Source organism: Syngnathus floridae, chromosome 15, assembly GCF_059516105.1.
Source record: "Syngnathus floridae isolate MCC-2025c chromosome 15, RoL_Sflo_1.0, whole genome shotgun sequence".
Lineage (NCBI taxonomy): Eukaryota > Metazoa > Chordata > Actinopteri > Syngnathiformes > Syngnathidae > Syngnathus > Syngnathus floridae.
The window spans coordinates 8,250,396-8,275,615 of NC_142427.1; the positions used below are offsets into that span (position 1 = coordinate 8,250,396).

Here is a 25,220-nt window from a genome sequence, read left to right on the forward strand (position 1 = left end):
TATATAATGCCTTAACTTAACCTTAATTCAATTAACAATTAACTTGAGATAATGTAAGTCACAAATTCAGTCGGCTTGTGTCATAGCATCCAACGGTGCCCTGTTTATCTCGCCCACAGGCCTGTTCCTGTAAATAAGCTGTCAGCAACATTACTTGGCAACCATCATGTGACGCAATTAGGTGTGGCACAGATTGCACCACCGCGAAGGCTTACTTTACTGTATGATCATCACATATGATCATCAAAATAACCTGTGCTAGTCATTAATTAATATGCCTTGTGAATGTGCAGTATTCTAATGTTACCCCTTCTTGAATCCCTTCACCTCCCACACACTCTCCTGCTTCCAAATGTAGCATGTCATAATTACCCTGATAATAGTAGCAAGTCTAATCAGTCATGTTTTTTATCACCATATCATGAATTGAAAATCATTGTTCTTCATTAGATTCCGAATCAAAACGAATCATTGAAACGTGTGATAAAATGTCAATGTTTAATGTAATGATTGCATCCTTCCTAAAATTAAAATCAATGTATGACAGTGATAATCCATTCCATCTTCGAAGACATTAATTGCTGTGTTGGGATCAGCAGTATATAGCAAGTACTGCCATAGTTACCTGCGTGGAAACCACATCAGGGGACTTCTCATTCAGATCTCCCTCGGTGTTGGAAACATGTTTACCATTATGACATAGGCAAAATTCTTAAAAAGCAAAAAAAACCAAAAAAACCTTCCGTCACATTTCTATTATTAGGCGAGGACCTAATTAGAATAACCACAAGTCAAAGGTGATTGCACCATGTCGTAAGATTGCTTTTTTTTCTGCATTCCATATTGTGAATGCATGAATTAATTCAATACAACCACAAAAACACATCCAAAAGAAACTGGCTGCTATTTTTCTGCGATCCATTAGGGATAGGTGGTGCAATCAAGGTTGAGGGGTGGGGGTGGGAGTAAGAACCACATAGGATTTGAGCCATGAGTACACTCCAAACAACAGTGCATTGCTACAATCCTAATGAGGATCATGCACTTACAATGCTGCTGTTAAATATATTCTTGTAATTCTGATCAAAATGGGTCGCATGCTTTCAATTTGGATGATATTTTCTCTTCCAGCTTTCTCCACATGGAAAACAGCTGCATATGAAGGTATGATATATATGATCAAAACAGAAATATTGCTAATTTTAACCAATCAATTTATATATTCAATTAATAATATAATTTTAAAGCAACCAAATGATATCATCACTCAAGAATATTTATTTCTGGTAGGAGAACCTTTATCTCCATCTGGCTATCAACTCTGTATTTACAACGAGACCCGCACTGTGAGTTCCTTGGTGTTCCGAAAGGTTCCGTATACTGTAACCAAGAGTTGCGGTGGCTGGCTTTTTTGGACGCCATGTCCAGTGACGCTTTTCAAACTAGTTCATCAGACAGAGTACAGGATCTTGGTGGAGCAGGTGACCAGATGCTGCCATGGTTACGTCCAAGTGGGAAGCTACTGTGCCTTGTGTAAGTGTGCATGCAGAACATTAGCTTTTACTTTCTGTCTTTATGATGGTTTTGGTGTTTCTTTTTTCTTTAATGGAGCTTTAAATGGAAGTGAAGACTTGATGGCCAAACCTGGATGGTGCCCAACCACAGATAGATCTAATTCCAGTGTTGATGACTGCAAGTGGGACATTGATTGTCCAGATTGGCAAAAGTGCTGTGAGAGCTCGGGTTACTTTCTCTGCAATAACCTTACAAGTTAGTATATTTCTTTTATTTTACCTGAGAAATTGCTTTGCTTTGTCCTTGTGTCAAATTGAGTGCTGTTTTTGTTCAAATATAATATTAAATAGGATTTGTATTGTAAACAGAATGACTTGGCTCAAGATCAGGAAACAGTGCTTGAAGCTGCAGCTTTCAAAAACATGAGCAAACCACCACATACAATATTGCACTCCGCAAATGTCATTTCCTCTACTTTTTTTTTTAATCTTGATGGAGGTGTGTGCTTACAAGTGCCAATGTAGTTTTAGCATAAATGTCATATATCTTTGAGTTAAGAATAAATGTAAAAAAAAAATTTAAAAAAATTATTTATGATCATGATTTTTTTTTAAATGACAACGATCAGTTCAAAATATTTTAACGCTGGATCTTTGTGTTTTTTATTATCTTGTACCCTTTAACTATGTTTTTTATAATCATCAGGCTCAGGTAATTATCTAGAAAATCCGAGGCACTCTTTCAACGCGACAGTGACAGTTAAGACAGATTACCAACAATTGATGAACAACGGCGCTCTTTTCAATCACACAAGATTACTTCAAGCAATGGTACTGCAAAACTGACATCCCAAGACGATGATTATCATTGTGTTCACTCCTTTCCCTTTTTTTGCAGGTAACTGGAGCGTTGGAATCAGTTGATTTTTCAGTTTATTACCTCGGCTCATGGCCTGTGCATCCGTATCGAACGGCCACCTCGCTGCTGATAGACTGCAGCTTTGCTCTTTCACCTCAGGTGGTCACGTCAAAACTGGAGTTCCTCCTGAAACACATACAAGAGGTTTCAGCTGTGACAGTAGAAGGTGAGGAGGACAAGTAGAGGCGAGGCCGCACGTGACTTGACTTGTGTTTCTTCAGACGGGTGACATTTTTCAAGCGTGTGATGCTTGTACAGAACATTGCAGTCAGGAAAGAATGACTCAGTGACACCACAGCTTCGCTTCTATTTGAGCGAACGTCTTCTGTGGGATGTTTCCTGCGATGGCAGAAAATAACACCCGAGTTAGTCACAGATTTCCCCCTCCCCCACGTATTGCTCACAACTCCATACGTATTACGGATACAAGGTGGTAACCGCATGAACACGTTTGTACCACTGAATGGAAATCGTTATTTCCGAGACCTTTGTTTTGCTTTCAAAGGAGCCTAATTATAGACGGAAAATGACTTTTACAGGATATGTTCTGTGATAGAAACATTAAAGGGACAGTGTGTTCTCAGAAGCGACAGATTGTTTTCATTTTCAGTGTTCATTCATTTAAAAAAAAAAACATGATTATCTCAATAATATTCAAACAAATATGTTTTATCACATCAATGTATAGAATTTTTTATTTAATGTAGGACCAATAATCGCTAATTATATCACAAGGGTCGTGCGTTACCTTTCAGGAAGCAAACAAGGAGACAAACAAATGTCATTTCTCAACACGCAATGAATAATTTCTGATGATTTGGCATCCTTCAAAATGCACACTTTGAACATGGCTCATTGCATTCTATTAGTTCACCACTAGATGGCATTTTACGCAATTCTTAATTATCAATCGGCGTAGATGTGAGTGTGAATGATCTATTTCCTCATTCTTCCCTTTTCATCCTTGTAGATGTAAATGAATGTGCACATCCGTCTCTCCATCACTGCTCTCCACTAGCTCAATGTAGCAACATGGCGGGCTCCTACCACTGCACCTGCCAAGCAGGATATGTTGATGTTGACCCAAGCAATCCCGGAACTCATTGTGCAGGTTCGGACAAAATATAAATAGAACCTGACTGCAATATTATTGTCGTGGCAGCCACTGTTTAAATAATAAATTTTCATCCGAGGCTGACACTATATTTTTTTTGTTTTAGTACCCAATGACATCACCACGCAAGGCACCACAGAGTCCATGCAGTGTTGCCCTCTACAAATCGATATAACCTCACCTCCGACTGCAGAAAACAACACGGTGGTTAGTTTCAACCTCACAGAAAACAACGCAACTTGGATCACGAGCACTGCAATATATGGATCTAAAACTGATGAGCTGCCTTTGACAACAACCACAAGTTGTATGAAGGATTTTATTCTTATCTCAGTCTGGTAAATCGGCAAACAGGAGTCATAATTGTGCTCTCTCTCTCTCTCTCTGCCCTTTTCCAGCCTCCTCCACTGGCATCAGCAGATTACAGGCTGCCAACATCACTGGCACTTCTTTTTGTGTGTATTGGTCCATCCTAATCCCAGCAAACCAGACTTACTTGGTGGGTCTTAGTGAAGGCTCAGATGTTATTAGTATGTGGACAACTGAGCAGACCATGATGGAAGTGAGGGAACTGCAGCCGGGGGTCCTCTACAATGTCACTGTTAAGATCCAAACAAATGAAAGCCATGGAGATATTCTTTATATAGCAGTTAAAACTGGTAAGAACTATTCATATAAACCTGACTTATTTTGGTAGACCAACGTCTAAATCTATCATGTTTGTTTTTTTAGGGCAGGGGGCTTTTTAATACAATGTTTAAAAATAGCTTTTTATATTTGGGGTTTTTTAATTTAAAAAAAACTGTCAGAGATGTTATTGAGACAATGGAACTCGGGTTTAAAAAGTGTAAAACATGGAGATGATCTCTTGAGGGTATATTGTCCATGTGTCAAAATTAATTAATGAATGGACAAATAATCAATTTTAATCGATAACAATTTCTTTGTAGATGCTCAAACTCTGGATGCAACCACGCGACTTACCAACATCCCGTTCACCGATGACCTATACAACACAAGCAGTCAGGCCTATAAAAATCTTACAGCGGGGATTTTAGATGAGGTAGGTCCATCCTGTGTAATGACTTTGTGGATATCACAGAAAACATTGTGACAGTCATGGCTATATTTCTTTGCAGATCTACTTTTCTCTGGCCCAAGATACCAAGACGATGCTGAATTCGGGTCAGGTGAGAATCAAGATCATAAAACTTTCCCCCGGCAGTGTAGTGGTCGACTTCATCCTGATCTTCAGCCCTGATCAAGAACAGGACATCAGAAACACATCCACAGCAATACTCTACTCACTGATGAACAGCTCCATATACACAATGGATGAAAATAATACAAGCATCAGTGGTATGTGTCTTTACATTATGACAGTGCTCATATATATTTTTATTTATTTTTATTTTTATTTATTTATTTTGCATGACTGTATTATACTGCCTTCGTGTGGTCAAATTAATTATAGCAGAAGGAGTCAGAGAAAAAAAAAGATCATAATGTTGAATTCTTTACACTCTATTTATTTAGTAGAATATAAAATACAAAAGTATGCCAGATACTGGAGTGAAAATTGTGTTTTGTTTGTTCTTGTAGATTTTGATGAGTGTGTTCCAGGGGAAAATGATTGTTCCCAATGGGCTACATGTACAAATACCTGGGGTTCCTTCACATGCTCATGTCGAGATGGATTTATGGACACAGAACCACAAAGGCCTGGGAGAGCCTGTCAAGGTAGCCTCTTGCTATAGCTCGATTCAATAAAATGCTAAAAATAGGAACCTGCAAAATTAAACATATGCAAGATAATAATGTGGCTAATATGAAATCTGAACTTTTTTCAAACGACTAAATACTTTCTTTATTATTTATGAGTGTCGGAGCAGAACGTGGGCGTGCACTTGGCGCATGAAATTGAAGCAGTTCTAAATTAGACAGGGGAACTGAGCCATCTACTCTCAGTCTCTCTATTTGCGACAGCTGATTGTTTACTCTACTTTTGAAGCTTAGCTTGTAGCAAACCTGCGGGACTTCATGCACGCTTTGATCATGCTGTCTCTGATCCACTGGTGAAAGGAGACTTCATTTGAATCTCTCCTCTTACATCTGTAACCGCTTCACAAAACAATGCATGTGTAGAAATAGCTATGATTGCTGTATTATTTTTGTTATTATTATAAAACATGATGTGCGAGAGAAAAAAAGCTCAGATTGAAAATCAGTGCAAAAAATAAAGTTCCGTTGCATCTCTGATTAAAACAAATGTAATTTACTGCTACTTATTTTACAGTGCAGCTTCTATTCTTCACTTATTAAGAATAACTAGAATGTTTTCTCTTGGGCAGCTACCATGGCGACCACAACAATGCAATCAAGTTCTATCACATCCTCAGTCAGCACTTCTCCTTTACCTCAAATAACAACACCATCATATCCACCTTCAACAATCACCTCTGAGGAAATAGCCACTCGCCGAATGACGTCCCCGATGACTGCCACCGTGGTAGCAACAATCACCTCTGTAGTACCAAGTACCACCACTATGCCAACAACCAGCAAGAATGAAGCCGCGACCATGTCTATCGTAACTGCCACCATGGTACCACCAACCACCTCTATGGCACCAACAACCATCACCATGGTACCAACAACCGCTTCCACCATGGTACCACTACCACCAACCACCTCTATGGCACCAACAACCATCACCATGGTACCAACAACCGCTTCCACCATGGTACCAGTACCACCAACCACCTCTATGGCACCAACAACCATCACCATGGTTCCAACAACCGCTTCCACCATACCAACAACCACAATTGCATCAGGATTAATTGCACCGACTACATCCACTTCAGTTGAAGTTACAGAAACAATCTCCACGATATCGACATTTGAACATACAACCGGCACCATTGCAACAACCACTCAAGCAGTGAGGACCGAACCCACTTCCCCTAATAAAGACTTAACTTCTTCATCATTCCATAGAATATATTCACTTCTGAGTGATATTTCAGTTGAGTGCACAGTTACAGGCATCAGAGTTGCAATTGCTCGACAGTTTCTGGTCGATAACAACATCAGGGAAGGTACTCTGTACCTGGGCCATCAGGAGTGCGGCGTCACTACCTTCAATGCGAGCCATGCCCAGCTGATCGTAAGCTGGAATGAATGCATCACAATTTCTGCACAAGTGAGTGATAGTAGGTGATTTGATTTTTTGTCCTCTCTTGCACAATATGACAACCCCCTGCTGTTTTGTTATTTTTAGAATGAATCCTATTACATGGCTTCGGTAACACTGTTCAACACCATGGAAACATACACGTCAGTTAATGGAACACTGGAGGCACCCAAATTGCTCCTGGAGGTTCCCATAATATGTACCTACATGAGGAGCATGCTCACGTCTGCTGATATTGGCTCCATGGGGTACATCCTTTCTTCTCAAAAAGTCCTGTGATGGGGAAAATGAAGCTTCATAATTGCTTCATGAACCAGTTGTATTCTTTTGATGGAACTGTTGAGGTGGTTAAGAAATGGCAAGTCACTATACTTTTAGCTCCAATGTTGAACAGAGAGTGCCCTCTGGAGGAGTGAATAAATATAACAACTGGTTCATGAAGCAATTTTGAAACTTCATTTCCCATCAGCACAATTTAATGTAAGGATTTTTTTTTCTGTCATTGTTTCCAGGTATGAATTAATCCAAGATGTGATCACAAGCTCTGGAATGTTCCAGGTGACAGTACAACTGCTGAATGGAACGTTTCCTCTACCTTACAACTACAGCTTGTCCCCAGAGGAGGCTGTTGTGGTACAAGTGAGCATGAATACCTCAGCAGAAGAGATTAAAGTAGTGATCTACTCTTGCTGGGCGACCCCCACGCAAAATCCGTTGGACGACAAACGCTTTGTCTTTCTGGACAACAGGCAAGATCTTTCAAATTAATCTCTAAAATTAATCTCAAATTAAAGAAGATTTATTATGCATTTCTCACCCACAATTTGAAACAGTTTCCGTGATCTTTGAGATTTAGTCAAGCTATAGAGTTGATTATATTAAAAGTTTTTCAGAACTTGAAATATTGCGTTAATCCAATTTCGGTACGTAGAAGCTTTCTTTTACCTTAACACACTCTTAATGGGTTATCAGACTTGTCCTGAATGAAGAATAAAAAAAAAAAAAAAGAGATGTTAATCACAAATCATTTTCTGTGACCTACAGATGTGCCCTCAACTTGTACACTGACGTGTTGATGAACGGAAACTCCAGCACATCTCGAGTGTCTGTGCAGATATTCTCCTTTGTCGATGTCAATTTGATCTATCTGCACTGTCACGTTCAGATCTGTTTGCAGATTGGATCTGATACTTGCGTGCCCGTGAGTGAGCTTTTTATTTTGCAATTATACCCTTCAAAAAATAAAAACATTTGTTGTTTTGTTTTAGGATTGTTTGCAAAGAACACCTTGGTCTTCCAACACCATTGGAAGAGCGTTTGGTTCAACTGGACCTTTGCTTATGTCTGACGAAGGTGAGTGGAAAAAAATACTTTATTTTGCAATGCTTTAAAATAACAACTGCCTACTAACTTTTCTTTTTTTATTTTATTTTTTATTTCCTTATCAAGTGGCCCCGGAAACTGAAAGTGACAAACTCCAACTGATTGGACTGTCCTTCCTCGGAGTAGTCGTAATTCTCTTCTTCGTCATTGGTTCTGCCTGTCTCTTCTACTATCAAAGAAACCGCATCGGACATTATAATTTTAATGCCAAATCCAAACCGCTGAACATCACCAATATTGAGATTCACGCTTAAGTCTCACAACGTTTGCATTAATAATTTCGTTTTCCCTGTTAACTTTATTTCACTTGTAAAGCTTTGCACAATGACATATTTATTTCCTAATCAGTCTTTTTAGACACATCAATATTATGAAACATTGACATGGAAAAAGGTCAATTAAGGGAAGTCAAATATAGAGAATCACCATAAATGCACATTTGATATTTAATTTGAAAAATTATCAATGCAGAAATAATATTTTATAGTCACTGGTGTACAGCACAACAATTTACTTTAAGTCAGTTTCACTGTTTACAATGTGGATCAATTTATTAAGGCTGTGTAGAATAATTACATTTATCTACGCTTTTTAACTTTGATCAACTTATTGTTAGAATGTTTTTATCAATTATATCTGTCATTCTGTTTTCATTTATGTCATTGGCTGATTACATTTGCACATATGTTTCAACACTAAGTTTTTATCTGCTTAAAAATGTCATGCGACAAAAGACACATTACAAAACAATACTTCAATCTGCAAGTATTGATCTTTTATTTACACTATAACTGTATACAGGTTTCTTTAGATGTGATATTAGCACTTCATGGTGTGTTTTTCTTGTATTATTATTAATACAGCTTCAAAATACAATATGCATAAAACAAGAAAAAACAACTAGATAGCACCTTTTTGTTAATATCGCAGGCCAAAGAGTTGTTTAAGGACCAAAAAACTATTTCAGACATGCACGTGTGTGTGTTTGTGTATTTGTGTGTGATTGTCACAGTACTACTCAGTCTGGTTCAAATCGAGGGCAAATCGGACAACTCCGCTGCTGCGTCGCTGTTCGGGTCTTTCCAGTAGTGGTCCTGATTCTCCTCCAGAAGCACCCTGGGAATGATGATGACCGGGTCGGACAAACTCGTTCTGAGCATCTCTAAGAAGCAGCAGCAGCATGTGGTTAAGGTGTCAAGAAAGGGGAAAGAAAACAAAAAGACGTTGAAATATTGCCTGAATATATTTTTTTAAATCACATCGAAAGAGATTGAACCTACTGCCTATTTCCACACCTATTTTGTACTTACCAGCTAACACTCCACAAATATTCTCGATAATGTTTTCGATTGCAGGTCCGATAGAAAAACAGTGAAGGCATGCTTGGGAACATATTCCGACTCCGTGACAAGTGTAAATTAACAAGCAACTACCGTATTTTCCGGAGTATAAGGCGCACCGGACTATAAGGCGCACCTTCAATGAATGGCCCATTTTAAAACTTTGTTCTTATATAAGGCGCACCGGACTATAAGGCGCACCATTAATGCATCATGTCAGATTTTTAATCCAAATCAAATCATTCTCTATTTTATCTTTTTTATTTCAACTTCAGACGCAACAAATTACTTTATAATCACAAAATAATGATCTATAGTCTTTTTCATTCACGATTCATAGTCTTCAGCGGGCTACTTATGATTGATTTCATGACACAATGCTTCGGGCCAGTTTAAATTTAGGAATTTGATCTATATATATAAGGCACACCGGAAGAAAATTTTAGATTTTTAGGTGCACGTTATAGTCCGGAAAATACGGTACTGTGCATATGCGGTATATACAGTGGATACAAAAAGTATCGTAAAGACGGCTATTAGTGTGATTATTCAATAAAACTATGGATTATAAATAGAAACACAGATCAACTTTAAATCTCGCTGCATTTTAACAGGGGTGTGTTCACTTTCCATATCCACTGTAGTGATGTCATTACATGAGTATGAGAAACTAGGTCAAAACTGACATTTATTTCACGACCAACTCCCCTTATTAAACAATTCGCATGCAATTATAGCAAACAACATAAAAACATGGCTACAGTCCATCCAGTAGGTTCATGCAAGCTGAAGGGCTCCATGTAAGGAAGCTTACATGCAGGAGGTGACAAAAGGCAACCCCCTGAATCCAACACCACTACTCCGGTGTCCATTCATGGAAGAGAAAGAGAGAACTAACTCGGATCTAAAGTGGTTCATCGTTTCAATAAAACTATTGTGGAACAATAATAATAAATAAAAAAAAAATCACAAGTCCATGAATGAGGATGAGTGGCTGGCCGGCATCTTCTAAGTGATTATTTTGTGGTTTACCTGGGATTGGGTAGCGCACAGCCCCACAGGTGTTGCTTTAGGGTCTGTACCCAACCAATATCTCGGATTGGCTGGCAGAGTTGTACGTAGTGGTGTTGTTTTAGCGCAACCCTTCGAATGAATAAAAACGTCACTCATTAGCAAAAGGAACATCAGCATCATCCAAATTTGACATCTCCCTCCCCATTACTCATGACAGCAGTGTGAGAAACAATATATAGATTTGTTTTGTACACACCGCAAATTCAATGACGTTGTGTGTAAAATGTAAATAAAAGTATAAACACAATCATTTGAACAATTCAAAAATGTTAAGTAATATTCAAATTTCTCGTGATGGTCAATTTGTTTTTTAATTAATTATCAAAATTATAACATATAAAATCAAAAATGATTTCACTCTGCCTGTAGTGATATATCATGCCAAATTTCCAATTTAATAAATTAAGTTTTCCACAAATGTATTGAAATGCATCAGTATTAGCGATGCAAAAACAATATATTCTTCTCACAATTGCAACATGCATCAAGAAAGAATGCCAGAAGTCATGCCGGAATGTTGCGCAATCTTGAATAAGCATAGAAAGAAAGGAAAATTCTCTTCCATGTGGATTTTCCTATTTTGTTTGACAAAGACTGGAAAAATACAAACAGATACCTGCAACCGCTAATGCTTTACTATAAACAAAAACAAAGCCAGAGGACACCTTTTATTTCTTTCTTTTTTTGGGTGATTATTTATTTATAATGTTTCTTTATATATATGAGCAAGCAGAAACACAAATACGTCACAGTTTTTTTTTTTCTTCAAGACATAACTTCCTTTACCATACTTTCTATCCTTATTTACGTAAAGAGCACAACGATAGCACCAGGTGTGTGGCGTGCCAAGCACTATTTAATGACGACGTGCCCCCTTTCCCCGTGTTATATGACCAAGTGACACCCCTAAACCAAAGGCTGCAAAATGCAAATGAGTCTGGTCTTCAGTTCCCATGGGTCATGCTATCAGCTTTGACAAATGTTGGCGGTAATGATTGCACAGCGAATAAAATGAAGGATATTAACTATGTGTGTGTATCTAAAGGGGGCAACAAAAATAAAATCGACCCATGGTGGTGCATTATAATCTCAAATGGTAAAGAATCAAATAATCACATATACAGTATGAATGTGATACTATGTATGGCTGTGTATACTGTGGAAGCGCTAAAGCTGAAAGCCAGGAAAGATAAATAGACTTCAGTAAAAATTGGAGATAGTCAAAATAATATGATGACAACCATAGGATAGGCAACTAAATTAAAGTTGCTGACTGCACAGTACGTTGACAGTTAATAATAATAATAATAATATTACTGTATTTTCCGCACTATAAGGCGCACCTAAAAACCTCCAATTTTCTCAAAAGCCAACAGTGCGCCTTATAATCAGGTGCGCCTTATATATGGACGAATATTGAGCCACTACAGCAGGCGTGTCCAAAGTCCGGCCCGCGGGCCAAATGTATATATCTTATATATGGACAAAGTTTTAAATTGGGCCATTCATTGAAGGTGCGCCTTATAATCCAGCGCGCCTTATATATGGACAAAGTTTTAAAATGGGCCATTCATTGAAGGTGCACCTTATAGTGCGGAAAATACGGTAATATTGGTAATATTAATAATATGCCTCCCAATTCCACACATGCATTTTCATCCCAACATTAAATGAAGTTAATATATGAATGTTAACAATGTCGTTTATTTCAATTCTTTGCTTTTAGAAATTATATTGCAAGTATAATGGCCTACATTAGCGGTTCCACTGTATACGTAGCTAGATGTTTTAAAGCATGTGTATTGTGAAAGATGTCTCTACAATAGCTAACATAGGTTAAGTGCATACAATAGCGATTACAATTACATCATTACAAACCAGCTTACTTACAGTATGTCGCCTTCTATATCCAACACATGACATAAAGAAAACTCTTTAAAACCACAATAAATAAAAAAAAAAAGTCAAGGCTTTACATTTAGGGATTTGATATGCTTCACGACATACCTCTTATTCACGTAATGTACTCAGTAACCACCATATTTAACTTCCCGAACAACAATAAATAACCTTTAAAATCATCACACTTGCATACCCATCTAATTCTAACAAGTCAGTGTGGAAGATGATAAATTCAAAATAACGGCATAAATATTAGAAAAGCCAACCATACCAAATAAAATTAATATAATTAATATTAATTTATAATCACATTGGTCACGCTCATCATGGCCTTAGTGTATATTATAATAATAAATAATAATAATAATAAAAATAATAATGCTTTACGTCTCGTGTGACCCCCAGACACTCAACTCAGTATTTTCTATCTGCACTAAACTGTGTAAACTATGAGGAGAATGCCATGGAGACCTGGAGACATAATATTAATGTGATATGCATATGTATAATATTTGATGCATAATCATATAAGATGATCCAGATTGTCTTCTGGCAGCAAATTTGGTTTTGAATTTAATTGAACTAAGCTAAACTAAAATAGCCACGTGAGTATGAATGAGGTAATGCTCCAAGGGATACAAACAAGTGTAAATTTCTCATTCAAGAGAAAACGGTCACAAAGAATTACGATCATGCATAGTCAGACCGAAAGCATGACCACATAAACAGAAGCAAAGATGAAACCGAAACATGATACGGATCAGAGATTACCAGGCATAACATTTATCAAAGATGCTCAGGTTTGGTCATGATCTATTTTCAGCGCTTCCAATCGTTGATAATCTTTGATAAACTCAGAAGAACGATCCGCTCAGTCTATCAAGCCAAACCAGCAGAAGCGCTTGCGGTCTGGCTCATGCAAGCGTTGGCAGCCCGTCGCCATGGCAACCGGGAGACGGGGGCGAGCAAAGTGGGGGTGGCATTGAGTAGCGGCGGAAGGAAAAAAAAAATGCACTCATGCCCGCTTGCGTCGATCAAAATTAGACAATGGACTGATGACATCTTATTCTGTCATTGAATAAAAAGATGTGAATGGGAGCAAAGCAGAAGCAAAAAAAAAAAAAGAAAAGAGGATGGCAACAAAAAAGAAAACCACTATTTTGCAGCCTCTGTCTTTACTTTCCCCCCCAAAAAACAAAAGATGTGAAAGGTGCTAAATGGTTTTTACTCTTTCGCTTCAGCCAGTTTGTTGTTCATCTCTTTACTTTTCTCCTTGTCCCCCAACGCTGGCCGGCTCATGGGCTGGTTCTCCGAGGTCATCTTCCTGGAGCCCCTCAGTGCCGTGCTCTGCTTATCTTTGGCTTTCTTCACCGGATTGCCCTGGCCCGATGCTATGGCCCGGGGCTTTCTGGCTTTAGTGCGAGGGACAGTAGACCTGTCCACCTGAGAATGTTGGACAGTAGATATGAAGAAAAATTTTTAAAGACTGTGAAAAAGTATATTTACTTTTTTCTCTTACATGCCCCCACCATTCTTCCGCCATGTGGACCACGCACCTCCTTTACTGAAATCAAGTCATCTGTGTTCATTCCCACAACGGCGCAAACACCCCTTTTGCCCCTGCTCACCTGTTTAATGGGGTCAATGTATGGCTCGCTGTACAAACTGCGTATCCTCCTCCTCTCCTGGGCCTTATTGTCAGTAGGCTGAAGTGGAGCTTGTCCTTTGAATGTCGCACTATAGCTGGTTTCCAGCCGAGTCTTCTCGTCCGGAGGTAGGTACTGGGACTTGGCCCGGATCATCCGTGTAGGCTTCACATCTCTGTAAGCCTTAAATTCGGTTCTGCAGGAAGGGAAGGCAGAGCAAAATTATTAAATACATTTTGGATCTCGTCATTGTTTATAAGAATCCAATTGCAAGTCTTGTCAGTAGTTTGCACATCTTATTCAAATGAATCAAACAAAAGCTGCCCAAGTAGCATAGCAACTAAAGCAGAACCAACATTTGAATGATTAAGCTAAAATATAAGGTGATAACTTCATCTTCCAGTTGCTTTGCACACATTTACATTTCAATGAATCCTCTTTCACAAAACGTCTTCAAGGTTTTAACATTTATCAAACAAGCCAGAGGGCTAAAACGTCATTATGTAAAAAGTTAAATTCTTCCTAGCACAAAGGCTGAGACTTTGCCTGTTGAAAAGAGAACGACTACCAGTGCACTAGAGGGATGGAAATCACACACAGAGTGATTACATAATCGGACTTAGGCTCGCTTTCAGGGCCAGGATGGAGCAAGAGGCCATAGCGCAAAGACGGATTACACAATGACGTCCCAGGACAAGGGTAGAAAACACTTACATGACACCACCGAGTGTCGATTGTACAAGTGTAAAGAAGACGCTATTCATGGTCAGTGTAACAATAATTTCTGTGTCCATGAAGTACTGGAGAAAAGGGAGGGGGGGGGGGCAGTGTATAGAATAAACATAAATGGTCTAATGGTTATTGGCAAGATGCACTAAAACAGAAAAAAATTCCTTCAATGGGTTTGCTGTATAAAATGATGTAATATTTTCACTCAATATGGCATCAGACTTTCCACCCACCGGAATCATAACAACACAAGATATTTTCCGTGAACCTGAAAGTAGGCTGCTAACTCACAAACATAAGGATGGCTAAATGAAAATATTTATCAGCTCGGTTTAGAAGATATTTTTTATGTTTTCACATAGTTGAAAGAGAAAATGACAGGTGGGGGTGCAGACATTTATATCCATATAAAATTATTGTTATAAGATTTTTTGAAAGATGCGTGTTTTTTTTTTTATATGCATCACTGCGACACAAGCTATTCCTGTCAAAGTGATATTTTCTGCTTTTGAGACTAAAGCTGCTGACCGGGCTGACCCGCTGTGGTGCAGTTTATGTGCGGAGAAAGGCTTCTTCACTGCAACCAATCACTGGTGCTGACAGCAGTGGAAACACGCCAGTACGCTCAGCATGCAATTCTGCCCACAATATGGACTGCTATGCTTTCTAGTTATGTTATTGCTGAATAAACATTTTCACATGTACAAGCAAAATAACACTTGGTAGCATTTTTAGATTCAAATCATCCAATTAAAATCCCAACAAATTTATTTTAGCCTCATGTTAAATATTTTCTGATATTGCCGACGTTCCACGAATGCCGAGCGAGTATTCCAGGGAATCAATAAACCCAGAGGGACGGCTGTGGCTTCTTTTTATTGTCAGATCAGCGTCTATAAAGACTGACTTGAAGTCAATAAGCTCTCAGATGGCCTGTCGGATAGCAGCCTCCTCTTTGCTAATATACGCTACGATGCAGGGGAGCATTTTTATTTATTTTCTTATTTATTATTATTATTTTAGTTATTATTTTTTATTTTTTAATTTATTTTCATTTTTATGTATTATCATTTAATTTGGTATTTTTATTTCAATTTTTAGAAGAGACAGCACACGCTATATATAATGCGAATTAACTGTAATCACACACACATTAATATGAGATTAAAAGTGTTACATAAAACAGCTTTAGTACGGTCCGACTAGGAACTGATGGAACAAATGAGTATCAGTGGAGATTTTCAGGATTACATTTGACAATATTATGTGAACTCAGATTAATGACAACAGTGCATGAAAATCAAAGCAGTTTTATAGTTTTTTTCTAGCTAGCTGAAAAAGATTGTTTTGTTTTTTTGGGGGACTTAGCTTGTCAGTAGAAATGCAGGCTCTCTAAGAGGATCATTTTCAAACTCCAACAATATTCTGTCACTTTGCTGCTGTGGGCAACATTTTGCTAACAAACAGCAGACAGAAAGAGTTTAAGGAAAGAAAAGTCTCTTTTGAAAGGATTTGGTTCCAGAGAATAACCTGAACTCAATGAACCTGCAGCTTCTGCATCATTGTAAAAAAATCACTTTCCATAAGCTAATTTTCGTTCACTTTGTCCCCTTTTGGTCACAGCAGATCTTACAGTGACAATATAGGCTTTGTCTGTTTAAAAAAAAAAAAAAAAAAAAGAAAGAGAACATGAACAAAGGCTCAGGCAGCTGATATCTCTCACTCACGCCTTTTATCACGCATAAAAAGGCATTTGAAAGTATTTTAAACACGACTTGACCAAAGCAGCAGAAAATAAGATTGGATTGATCAGTCTGTGACTCAGCATTGTTCAGCGTTCTTATTCTTAAGTGCCTTTTGTTTTAACTTTTACAAAGGTACTATTGCTTCCTGTCTCCGTTCCGTGTCTTGTCTCCCTAAATAAATTTAGCCTGTTTCATGATTTTACCTCAGTCTGTTCTCTTAAATTTAATAAATAATAAAAGAGTGTGTGTATATATATATATATATATATATATATATATATATATATATATATATATAGTCCAATAGGATGAATGGATGGGGCACTGCTGTGCAAATTGTGTTTATTCTTATTTATATGTCCCTCACCCCCCCCCCCCCTTCTTGAGGCAGCTCATAAATATCGGCGTTCTGGGACTATATAGCACAGTGCAGAGTCGTCATTAATGTTTCAAGGTGAAAAAGAATGCATGACTACAGAGTACAATTGCACTTCAAGCAAATCTTAAATTAGCACGAATGCTATTTCGGCACATGATTTATGCCCACCATCCGTAATATTAACCCACAGCTGACCCGCTTGGAGGCTTCACTGGCAGAGGGTTGGGTGGGCTTCTGTCGTGCCATGTGGGAGGGGGCGGATGATGCCCTTGGGCTGAACCCTGCTCCACAATACACGCACACACATGGTAGCGGGTCTTTAAGTAGCTTCATGACAAGATACGCTGATCTCACATGGCACATCATCAGCTGTGTTTCTTGCTAAGTAAGGCGACCAAGTTAAAACATGGAGTACTTATACAATAAGCCGGAGGTATTGTTTTAATTTCACTGGTGACAATAATTTCTGCAGCTAATATAATGAATAATTTGGGGTGTAATACATTTAGCACAATGATTTATTCAAGTAGTGTAAGAACTGGACAATTCATGAAGTATCGGGAGATCTACTACAAAAACTGCATTAAGTTCCTACCATGTTTTGGCAATCATACTTAGTTACGGACTCTGTGACCCCTGACTTAAATCAGATACGTCCCGGAAAAGGGGTACTACTCACTTGTAAGAACTGCCGGCTGCAATCTCCTGTTTAATTTGCCTGTTGACGGCATCCACAGCAGCCCGTCCTTCTCCTTCCACCTTGAGGACGACTTTCTTCTCACCTTCTGCCTTTTTGCTCGACCTCTTTTTCCTCTCGTGGCCTTGGATGAGGTCTTTCTCTTGCACTCTGTCAGCGATGGTGCTTTTCTCCACGCCGCTTTCACCATCCGCCAGGTGATGTTTTCCGTGTCTGGACCTGTCCAGCGGCCGATCGTCACCGGCGGAGATAGTGGTGGCCGGTTTCGGTATCCACGGGTGGTCGTACCTTTTCGGAATGGGCCAAGCCTTGTAGTCTTTCTGGTACTGAGTCTCGGTGTTGAAGGGTATTTCTGGACCGTGGTACTCGTTCTTGGGTTTACAGCTGGGTTCGGGTCGCACTCTCCAGTGTTTAAAGTCCTCCCTCATGACCGAGCTGCACACTCGCTCCTCAGAGACGCACCTCCTTGGCGCGCGTTGACTCGGAGCGGCGCGGCGTTGGGTGCGATGCGGCTGTGTTTCTATGGCGACCCCGGCCCGTAATGGAGGCTGCAGCTGGACGTGCTGCATCTCCGAGGCGTCCGTATACTTGGTGAATACCAAAGGCACCGCAATGTCAGCCTTGTCCATCTGGTTCCAGAAGCGAGCCATGCAGCACGCCCTGCTGATGCAGGGCCACGCCATGCTGAGGTTCCTTGAGAAAACAGTGGATTCGAGATGGAATCAAAACGGAACGAATATTTTCCACTATGCTGTTTACGAGGGAGGGGGGGCGGTGTTTGCAGATTGTCCAATGTTTTTTTTCTTTTTTTTAGGTTAGATTAAAATAAACGCAAATCCATTGCACTTCCGAAGTGTATTGCAAAGCATTGCCGATCATTTCATCTTCAAAATCCAACCGTAAGAAGAGTTTTCTTCTCAGATGTCGTCTGCGTCCGTATGCGTATCCTCTGTGCTACATCACGCAGGGGAAAACGGCCCCGCCCTCACCCTCGCAGCATCCGGACACCTAAAGCAGGCTAATAACATCAAGTTATACATTTTAAGGTGACGTCTGGGTTCGCCACCTGAAAATGTTAATACTTTAAGACGCTGGTGGGAGGGAAACAGCAAGCTTACGAAATCCCAGCCGATAATTATCCGACATTAAGCCTATTACGTATTAGAATTCAACCAAGTATAAAACAGAGCTCCAAATTTGAAGAGGATAAATATACCTTTAGTTTGAATCCAACAGCTGTTTCCGGTTTGAAATGGAGGAATCTGGAAACTTGATTAACGCAAGACGCCGTTGCAAGGTACCCTTCAAACTGATGAGCAATGGGTTATCAATATCTATGAAGTGCGTAATGTAGAAATATTATTATATAATATATAAACAATCATTTTGAATGTTTAAATTTCAAACCTTTAGACCAGAAATTACAAAAACAGGTTGGCGATAATACTTGGAAGTTGTCTTGTATCCATATTTACATATTACAGAAAACAATATGAACACATTTCTCTCCATTCCTAGATTAATTATGATTCTCAAACCCAAGCAATGTGTAATCGCTTAGATATTGACTACAAATAATGTATCTTCATTTATGTACTTAGCCCACAAGAATGGCAAAGAGCAAAATAAAAAGCACCTACCTTCATTTGGATCGGAACCTGAATAGTGGTGATCAGAGACAGGTGTTGCAGCTCAGTGACACCGCCCACCTTTGACCTTACCTTAAATGGACTGTGGGTGGAGAGAACACGCCTTGCAAACTAGCCGAAACACAAGAAACATATTTTTTGTTAGATGTTCATCAGATTTTCTAATGAAAAAGATGTAACTTGGATTATATGCATGGCAAACCTTTAGCAAATAGAGAATCACAATAGTGTTTTCAATATTCCTCCACTTTTTCACATTATTTTGTCTGAAAATATTCTAAAGCTTTTACATATTTGTCATAATTTCTGCTATTTGCACTTTTCTCTTCTCTCAGGCAGGTGGGGCTGATTTTACATTCTTCCAAAGCCTGCCCTTTGCCACGGACTAAATGGTTTGCAGGGTCAAAGTTTAGATGTTGTAAGATACGGTAAGACTGATTTCTGAAATCCTCGCTTGAGTGTGTGAGATAAGACAGTCATTCAGGAGATGATGAAAGCAAGTACAGACTTTGGACTTCATTGGCTCTTTTTCCTTCCCACCAGTTGTGATTCTGCAAGTCGCCTGTCTTTTCTCCGAGCAATATGAAGATTGATTTTGCCCCCGTCGGCGTGCCCGTCCACAGGAGACTGCAGACTGCCGCCGTGTTGCAATGGGTCTTCTCCTTCCTTGCCTTAGGTAAGTGGGTTAAATCAAATGTGAAGATCTGTGCATGAAAGACACCAGGGATTGATAATTTGGACGCTTTGAATGTCTTCTACTGTTCATTTTTGTTGTCAAATCTTTTTCAGTTGGAAATTTGCATCAAATGTGTTGTGCAACTGTGGTTGTATGAGTGAGTGCCAGTTGGTTCCACTTGAAACTCCTTTCCATCAAAGTCAGTCAACTTTGTGTCCAGGAGAGGGAGCCAAACAGAAATGGAGTAAAGCAACCATCAGTTACAAGCACCCCTCGTATATTCCTGGCTCAGCAATCCTGAATTCACAATTTATTTATCTATTTTTTGAGAAGGAGGATAATTAACATAATTAAATGGAATTTTAGATATTTGTATGAAATTCTCAGACTTTCCATCTCTCTGGTCCAAGGGGAATGACCCAATACAACCCCTGCAAAACTTGGTTTAACTGACTAAAAGCAGAAACTAAATAAATATATATAAAAATCTAAAAGCATGATGTGAATCTGCTGGCTGCATACAGTAATGTATAATAATTTCTCCTCAGCTCCCACATGCATCTTCCTGTTCTTCTACCTGCTGTTCACCCGTTTCTGGTTGATCAGCGTGCTCTATTCTGTGTGGTGGTTCTTTGACTTTGACACTCCTGCACGCGGAGGTCGGAGGGTGCCTTACTTGTGTGGAATGAAAGTGTGGGACTACATGCGGGATTACTTCCCCGTCAAGGTGAGACTTCCAAGAAAATATACACAGCAAGCATGTTATCACTTATTTAGCAGATGACATTTCACTAAATCAACTAATTGTGTCTGTTTTTTTTTTTTATGCATGAAAAGGTTTAGAATTTATCAAAGGTCCAGATAGTCCCAAGGCAAATAATTTTGCATGTGCGTGGCAACAGGCATAATTAAAAGGTTTTAGGGAGGAGTGTGTTCATTTCAAATGCCAAATAAAGCCAACAAATTACCATTAATGATCAGTTAAACCGTTATGCATGACTGGTCTCGCTCCAAGGCCCGCATAAAAAAAAAAAAGGTAAAAATTTGCATTAGTATGACAGACATGTTTTGATTATATTAAACCAACCAACAAACCAACAAAGAAATGAACTAATATCATAAATCAGATGGCACAAAGTCCAGATTTTAGTAGTTTAAAGTTAAAATATGTGCAATTACACCATTGTCAATCTTGCATAATGTTATCCTTGCTCTTTTCCTCCCTGCCAACTGTCGCCAAGCTCCAATTTCACCATCAAGCGGAAGTCTGCTATCGATCTGTCTCTCCCTCCTCACCTAAGCCTCTGCATGAAGTGCAGACTTCAATTGGTGTATTTAAATGTCTCATCATCTTTTTTAACATTTATTTTTAGTGCAGAGGCATATTGACAAACACCTTCACCTTTTTGCATGAGGCAATTGGGTCATATGGAATATTATAGGTTATCAGTTATTGTTTTATTTGCCTTGATTAGTCATGAACATATTGCCTGACAAGATATGACATTCGTAATGCTAACCTGGTCTTGACCCAAAACAAGCAGGGGACGTGTGTAAGTGTGTATAAGTGTGTGTAAGTGTGTATAAGTGTGTGTAGGTGTGTGTAGGTGTCCACTCTTGCGTCCTCCTGATGTGTCCCTCTTGTGGCCAAACACTAATAGTGCATATACTATATTTCTTGTAGTTGACACTTTGGGAAAAAATACTTGATGCTGCACCAATGTTTTGGTTTAAATTGGGCTCTCGGAAGTACAATTGATGGAGAGTTTGAGGACACGTTTTGTAAATGATCTCCAATCTTTCCGGCCTTTAAACCTCCCCCCCTCCCACGTTCAACTATCCATGTTATTTCCAGTGTCATCTGACTCTAGAAAAGAGAAGGAGTGTTCTTTTCAATTTATTTCACTGGTATGGTTTAACCACTGTTTCTAATGATACAGTGATCAGGTGTGACTGCTGATGTGTGATCACGAAAGACTTCTTTTGAGATTAAAAAGGAGAGATTGTTTTGAGAGCTTTTTTTTCTGTGGGCAATGAAGAAAATGTCTTCTTAACTGCACTGTCATTTCCTCCAATAAGTAAGGAGAAGGTTTTGCTTGGTGGGACATATGTAAATCTAACTTCCATTAGGATAGAAGTGAAATAAAATACCCAGCACAAGTTCCTTCAAAGATTCTATGGGGTCGACAAGTCTGAAAAGTCTAAATGACTCTTTTTGTTTTGTTTACAAACAACACCAGGATCTGTAAGTGGAACTCGAACCAATGATTAACCAAGCTTGGGGCCATCTGCTCATGTCATGTAACACAAACAATGTGGACCTAAACCAACACATCAACTCTGAAATCTCTCTCCAAAAAAAATAAAAATAAATAATAATTGCGGCACCATCATTGAGATTTAAATTGGATGGAGATCATAGAAAGTAACAGGTAATAATAAATAAATTAAAATAAAATAAATAAAGATTTGAGATTCTATCTTGGCTCTCACTCATATGTGACTCTAACCTTGAATTATTGTACTTAGTGAGTAGACCTGATTGTTTTTGCACAAAGGTGCTTCAAAACAAACTACACAAGAGGCCAGATGTTCAGTGCTGATAGTGACCTTCAGTGCCATCTCTATCTCCTGCGCTGTTTTTTTTTGAAACATGTAAACACTCCTCACATTAGATATCTTATCTCAGGTCTTTGTTGATCATTAGAGAAAATACTGTTTTGAGGAAATAATGTAGCAAAGCTCAACTGGTAACCACTGTATACCTTTTTTTTTTTTTTTTCAGGAATCACTGCATAAGCTCCACTGTACAAATTTCCACAAAACTAACATGAATTTTTATTCCCCCCCCCCCCCCAGTTGGTGAAGACAGCTGACTTGGACCCTCGACACAACTACATCCTGGGCTTCCACCCTCACGGCGTCCTGGTGGCAGGGGCCTTCACCAATTTCTGCACCTATGCCACAGGCTTCAAACAAGCATTTCCAGGCCTTACCACCTACCTGCTCATGCTGCCCCTTTGGTTCCGAGCCCCGTTCTTCAGAGACTACGTCATGTGTGCAGGTCAATCGAGTATACATTCCGTTAATGCTGGCTTGTACAATTTTTGGGCCATGAGATGTTCTGCTACATTCAATTAATTTCACCATTTATCTGTGATGCAATGCTACAGGTCTGATTCCATCTGATAAAGAGAGCGCCAGCTATCCCCTTCGACAGAGGGGCGGTGGAAACGCCGTTGTCATCGCCGTCGGCGGAGCCCCGGAGGCCCTCGATGCCCACCCAGGGACGTTCAACGTACTCTTGGCCAAGAAGAAAGGTTTCATTAAAATTGCAATGGAACACGGGTAAGAGCAGAGTTCCTGATTTTCCAAGCTTCTGCGGCTTACTGACAAGATTGCGTCAGTCTATTCATTCCACGTCTTTTGCGGCGAGAGTGTAAACTTATTAAACAGAGGCTTATTCAAGTCATGGAATTTCTTAGGAAAGCTTTTCGTGTGATTTAACATTGATGAAAAAAATTAGCCTGTTGTGAACCCGTCTTGGTTTTTCAGAGCTCACCTGGTTCCAGTCTTCTCTTTTGGTGAGAATGAGGTGTTTGATCAAGTGGGGAACTCAAGAGGAACCTGGCTTCGAAGTATACAGGAACAACTGCAAAGCATCATGGGTATCTCCCTGCCGCTCTTCCACGCCCGTGGGATTTTCCAATACTCTTTTGGTCTCATGCCATACCGGAAACCCATCCATACCATTGGTGAGTGGACAAAAGCTCGACTTTGACCTCTTTGACCTATTTACTTTGGGCATGAATGCCAACTGCACCAACAGTGTATGACGCAAGGTTCACTGGATGTTGGCCCAGCTAACTTGGCTGGCTGTATCCTGAACTGCAATATCATGTATTTCCTAACTTGATGTTGGCGGGGTGATGAGGATGAGCAGTAGAAGCTCAAAAAATGGACTGGTGACTTCTTAGGTCAAAAAAAATGAGAGATGAATCTTTTGGAGGTGCAGGTTCAAAGTGCATCTTATAACTTGGCAACTTGTCACATGTGTGCAGTCGGACGGCCCATCAGGGTGGAGAGGAACGAGAAACCGACAATTGAGGAGCTCGACGCCCTTCATCAGTTGTACATGGACGAGCTCAGCCAGCTTTTTGAGCAGCACAAAACCAACTATGGCGTGGACAAAGACACACATCTGAATTTTGTCTGAACGGGACGAAAGATGGGTTGATATTTATTTTACAAGGTTGAGAAGATTATTTTGGATCGGCTATTGGCTATTGTGTTAATAATTTTACAAACTCTGTTGGCAAATATCTCCAAATATAAAAATTCAAAACTGCACAATCAATCATTTTCAAATATTTGACAAGCTTATCAAAAGCCACCAATGACTAGACTAGTTAGGCAACATTCAACAAAGTGAATGTGTTCTAGTTATTATTTAATAAACCAGCAAGTCTGGTGTTGGACGCATGATAAGACTGTCTGTGAACTTTGGCAGAGGATCTTTTATGAGATGTTGGCTTGAGCTGGATATTTCCAAATTAAATGGACGATGGCCTGATTCTTTCGACACAGTCTGGCTGACGAGTGATTGACTAAGAAAAATGTTGCTGAAACTTTGCAGGACAATAAAAAATGAGCAGAGAAATGATTTTAATTTATTGTAAATCTTATTTTTGACACTCCTTACCACGAATGAACATGTGCTGACACTGTTGACTATGACACTGTACAAAACTGATAAGTGTTTGCTGTTGAGTGAGTCGCTTGTGAGGTCAGAGTGACAAGACTATAGACTTATTTTTGAAGAAAGAGATCAAAGTGCAAAACAGCACTTATCTTTGATTTTCATGGAATGAAAGAAAAACACATGGGGGAGAACTCCATTTATAAATACAAGCACAAGGTAAGACAGTAGAAAAATTGTTATGGTTGAAGTGCTTTTGAGCATTTAGAATTTTCTCAAAGATGATATTTTCTGTACTTTAGGACTGGGAATGGGTTCAGAAAAATAATCAAAGAATGTCATAAACAACAAATTTTAAAATTGGGTATTTCCAAAGTCCTCAGTGGTTAAAATTAAAAGGGTCAGGTTGTAAATGATTTTTTCATTTTAAAAACCCAATCTCAATTTGAGTAATATGCAAAAATTATGTTCTGTCACTTCAATCTCCTTTTTTATTTTTTTTTTTTAAGATAAACATAGTTGTCATGTCTAGGCGCCATCTTTCTACTACGGATCCCC

General features: G+C 39.1%; 3 protein-coding genes across 13 annotated transcripts; 2 read left to right on the plus strand and 1 right to left on the minus strand.

Moving 5' to 3' along the window:
- The first annotated feature begins 984 nt into the window (after nt 1-984).
- Nucleotides 985-9,170, plus strand: umodl1 (uromodulin-like 1). Its single transcript, XM_088397914.1, has 17 exons — nt 985-1,164; nt 1,291-1,533; nt 1,612-1,770; nt 2,221-2,345; nt 2,413-2,599; nt 3,404-3,544; nt 3,654-3,854; nt 3,946-4,206; nt 4,498-4,610; nt 4,687-4,906; nt 5,150-5,287; nt 5,899-6,752; nt 6,831-6,991; nt 7,256-7,492; nt 7,788-7,944; nt 8,012-8,096; nt 8,193-9,170. The coding sequence occupies exons 1-17, from the start codon at nt 1,089-1,091 to the stop codon at nt 8,378-8,380; spliced, it is 3,546 nt and encodes a 1,181-aa protein (XP_088254040.1). The 5' UTR covers nt 985-1,088; the 3' UTR covers nt 8,381-9,170.
- map6a (microtubule-associated protein 6a) lies at nt 8,880-19,338 on the minus strand. Of its 9 annotated transcripts, none has more exons than XM_088397899.1 (8): nt 19,279-19,338; nt 18,855-18,947; nt 18,537-18,656; nt 17,621-18,331; nt 14,071-14,284; nt 13,671-13,885; nt 10,499-10,609; nt 8,880-9,288 (listed from the first exon to the last, which is right to left on the minus strand). In XM_088397899.1, exons 4-8 carry the CDS (start codon nt 18,319-18,321, stop codon nt 9,141-9,143), a joined length of 1,389 nt encoding a protein of 462 aa, XP_088254025.1. In that variant the 5' UTR covers nt 18,322-18,331; nt 18,537-18,656; nt 18,855-18,947; nt 19,279-19,338; the 3' UTR covers nt 8,880-9,140. The 9 variants fall into 9 exon arrangements, with proteins under 9 accessions (XP_088254025.1, XP_088254032.1, XP_088254030.1 ...); XM_088397906.1 differs by having other exon boundaries at nt 17,621-17,857; nt 17,927-18,656; XM_088397904.1 differs by lacking the exon at nt 18,537-18,656.
- On the plus strand, nt 18,812-24,632 carry mogat2 (monoacylglycerol O-acyltransferase 2). 3 transcript variants are annotated; one of them, XM_088397913.1, is made up of 8 exons: nt 18,812-18,935; nt 19,623-19,715; nt 19,831-19,963; nt 20,512-20,690; nt 22,823-23,027; nt 23,137-23,311; nt 23,519-23,718; nt 24,025-24,632. In XM_088397913.1, the coding sequence occupies exons 3-8, from the start codon at nt 19,870-19,872 to the stop codon at nt 24,177-24,179; spliced, it is 1,008 nt and encodes a 335-aa protein (XP_088254039.1). In that variant the 5' UTR covers nt 18,812-18,935; nt 19,623-19,715; nt 19,831-19,869; the 3' UTR covers nt 24,180-24,632. The 3 variants fall into 3 exon arrangements, with proteins under 3 accessions (XP_088254039.1, XP_088254037.1, XP_088254036.1); XM_088397911.1 differs by lacking the exon at nt 18,812-18,935 and having other exon boundaries at nt 19,498-19,715; XM_088397910.1 differs by lacking the exons at nt 18,812-18,935; nt 19,623-19,715 and having other exon boundaries at nt 19,722-19,963.
- The last annotated feature ends 588 nt before the right edge of the window (nt 24,633-25,220 follow it).

Bases quoted from the DNA above. Each gene is read 5' to 3' on its own strand.
- umodl1 (XM_088397914.1), top strand. From the start codon at position 1,089: ATGGGTCGCATGCTTTCAATTTGGATGATATTTTCTCTTCCAGCTTTC. The intron at 1,534-1,611 runs GTAAGTGTGCAT...TCTTTAATGGAG, and splicing joins GGGAAGCTACTGTGCCTTGT to CTTTAAATGGAAGTGAAGAC. The intron at 4,611-4,686 runs GTAGGTCCATCC...ATTTCTTTGCAG, and splicing joins CAGCGGGGATTTTAGATGAG to ATCTACTTTTCTCTGGCCCA.
- map6a (XM_088397904.1), bottom strand. From the start codon at position 18,321: ATGGCGTGGCCCTGCATCAGCAGGGCGTGCTGCATGGCTCGCTTCTGG. The intron at 14,285-17,620 runs GTGAGTAGTACC...CCCTTCCTGCAG, and splicing joins GCAGCCGGCAGTTCTTACAA to AACCGAATTTAAGGCTTACA. The intron at 10,610-13,670 runs GTAAAAACCATT...ATTCATTCGAAG, and splicing joins AAACTGGCTGAAGCGAAAGA to GGTTGCGCTAAAACAACACC.
- mogat2 (XM_088397913.1), top strand. From the start codon at position 19,870: ATGAAGATTGATTTTGCCCCCGTCGGCGTGCCCGTCCACAGGAGACTG. The intron at 23,312-23,518 runs GTAAGAGCAGAG...TTGGTTTTTCAG, and splicing joins AAAATTGCAATGGAACACGG to AGCTCACCTGGTTCCAGTCT. The intron at 23,719-24,024 runs GTGAGTGGACAA...ACATGTGTGCAG, and splicing joins GAAACCCATCCATACCATTG to TCGGACGGCCCATCAGGGTG.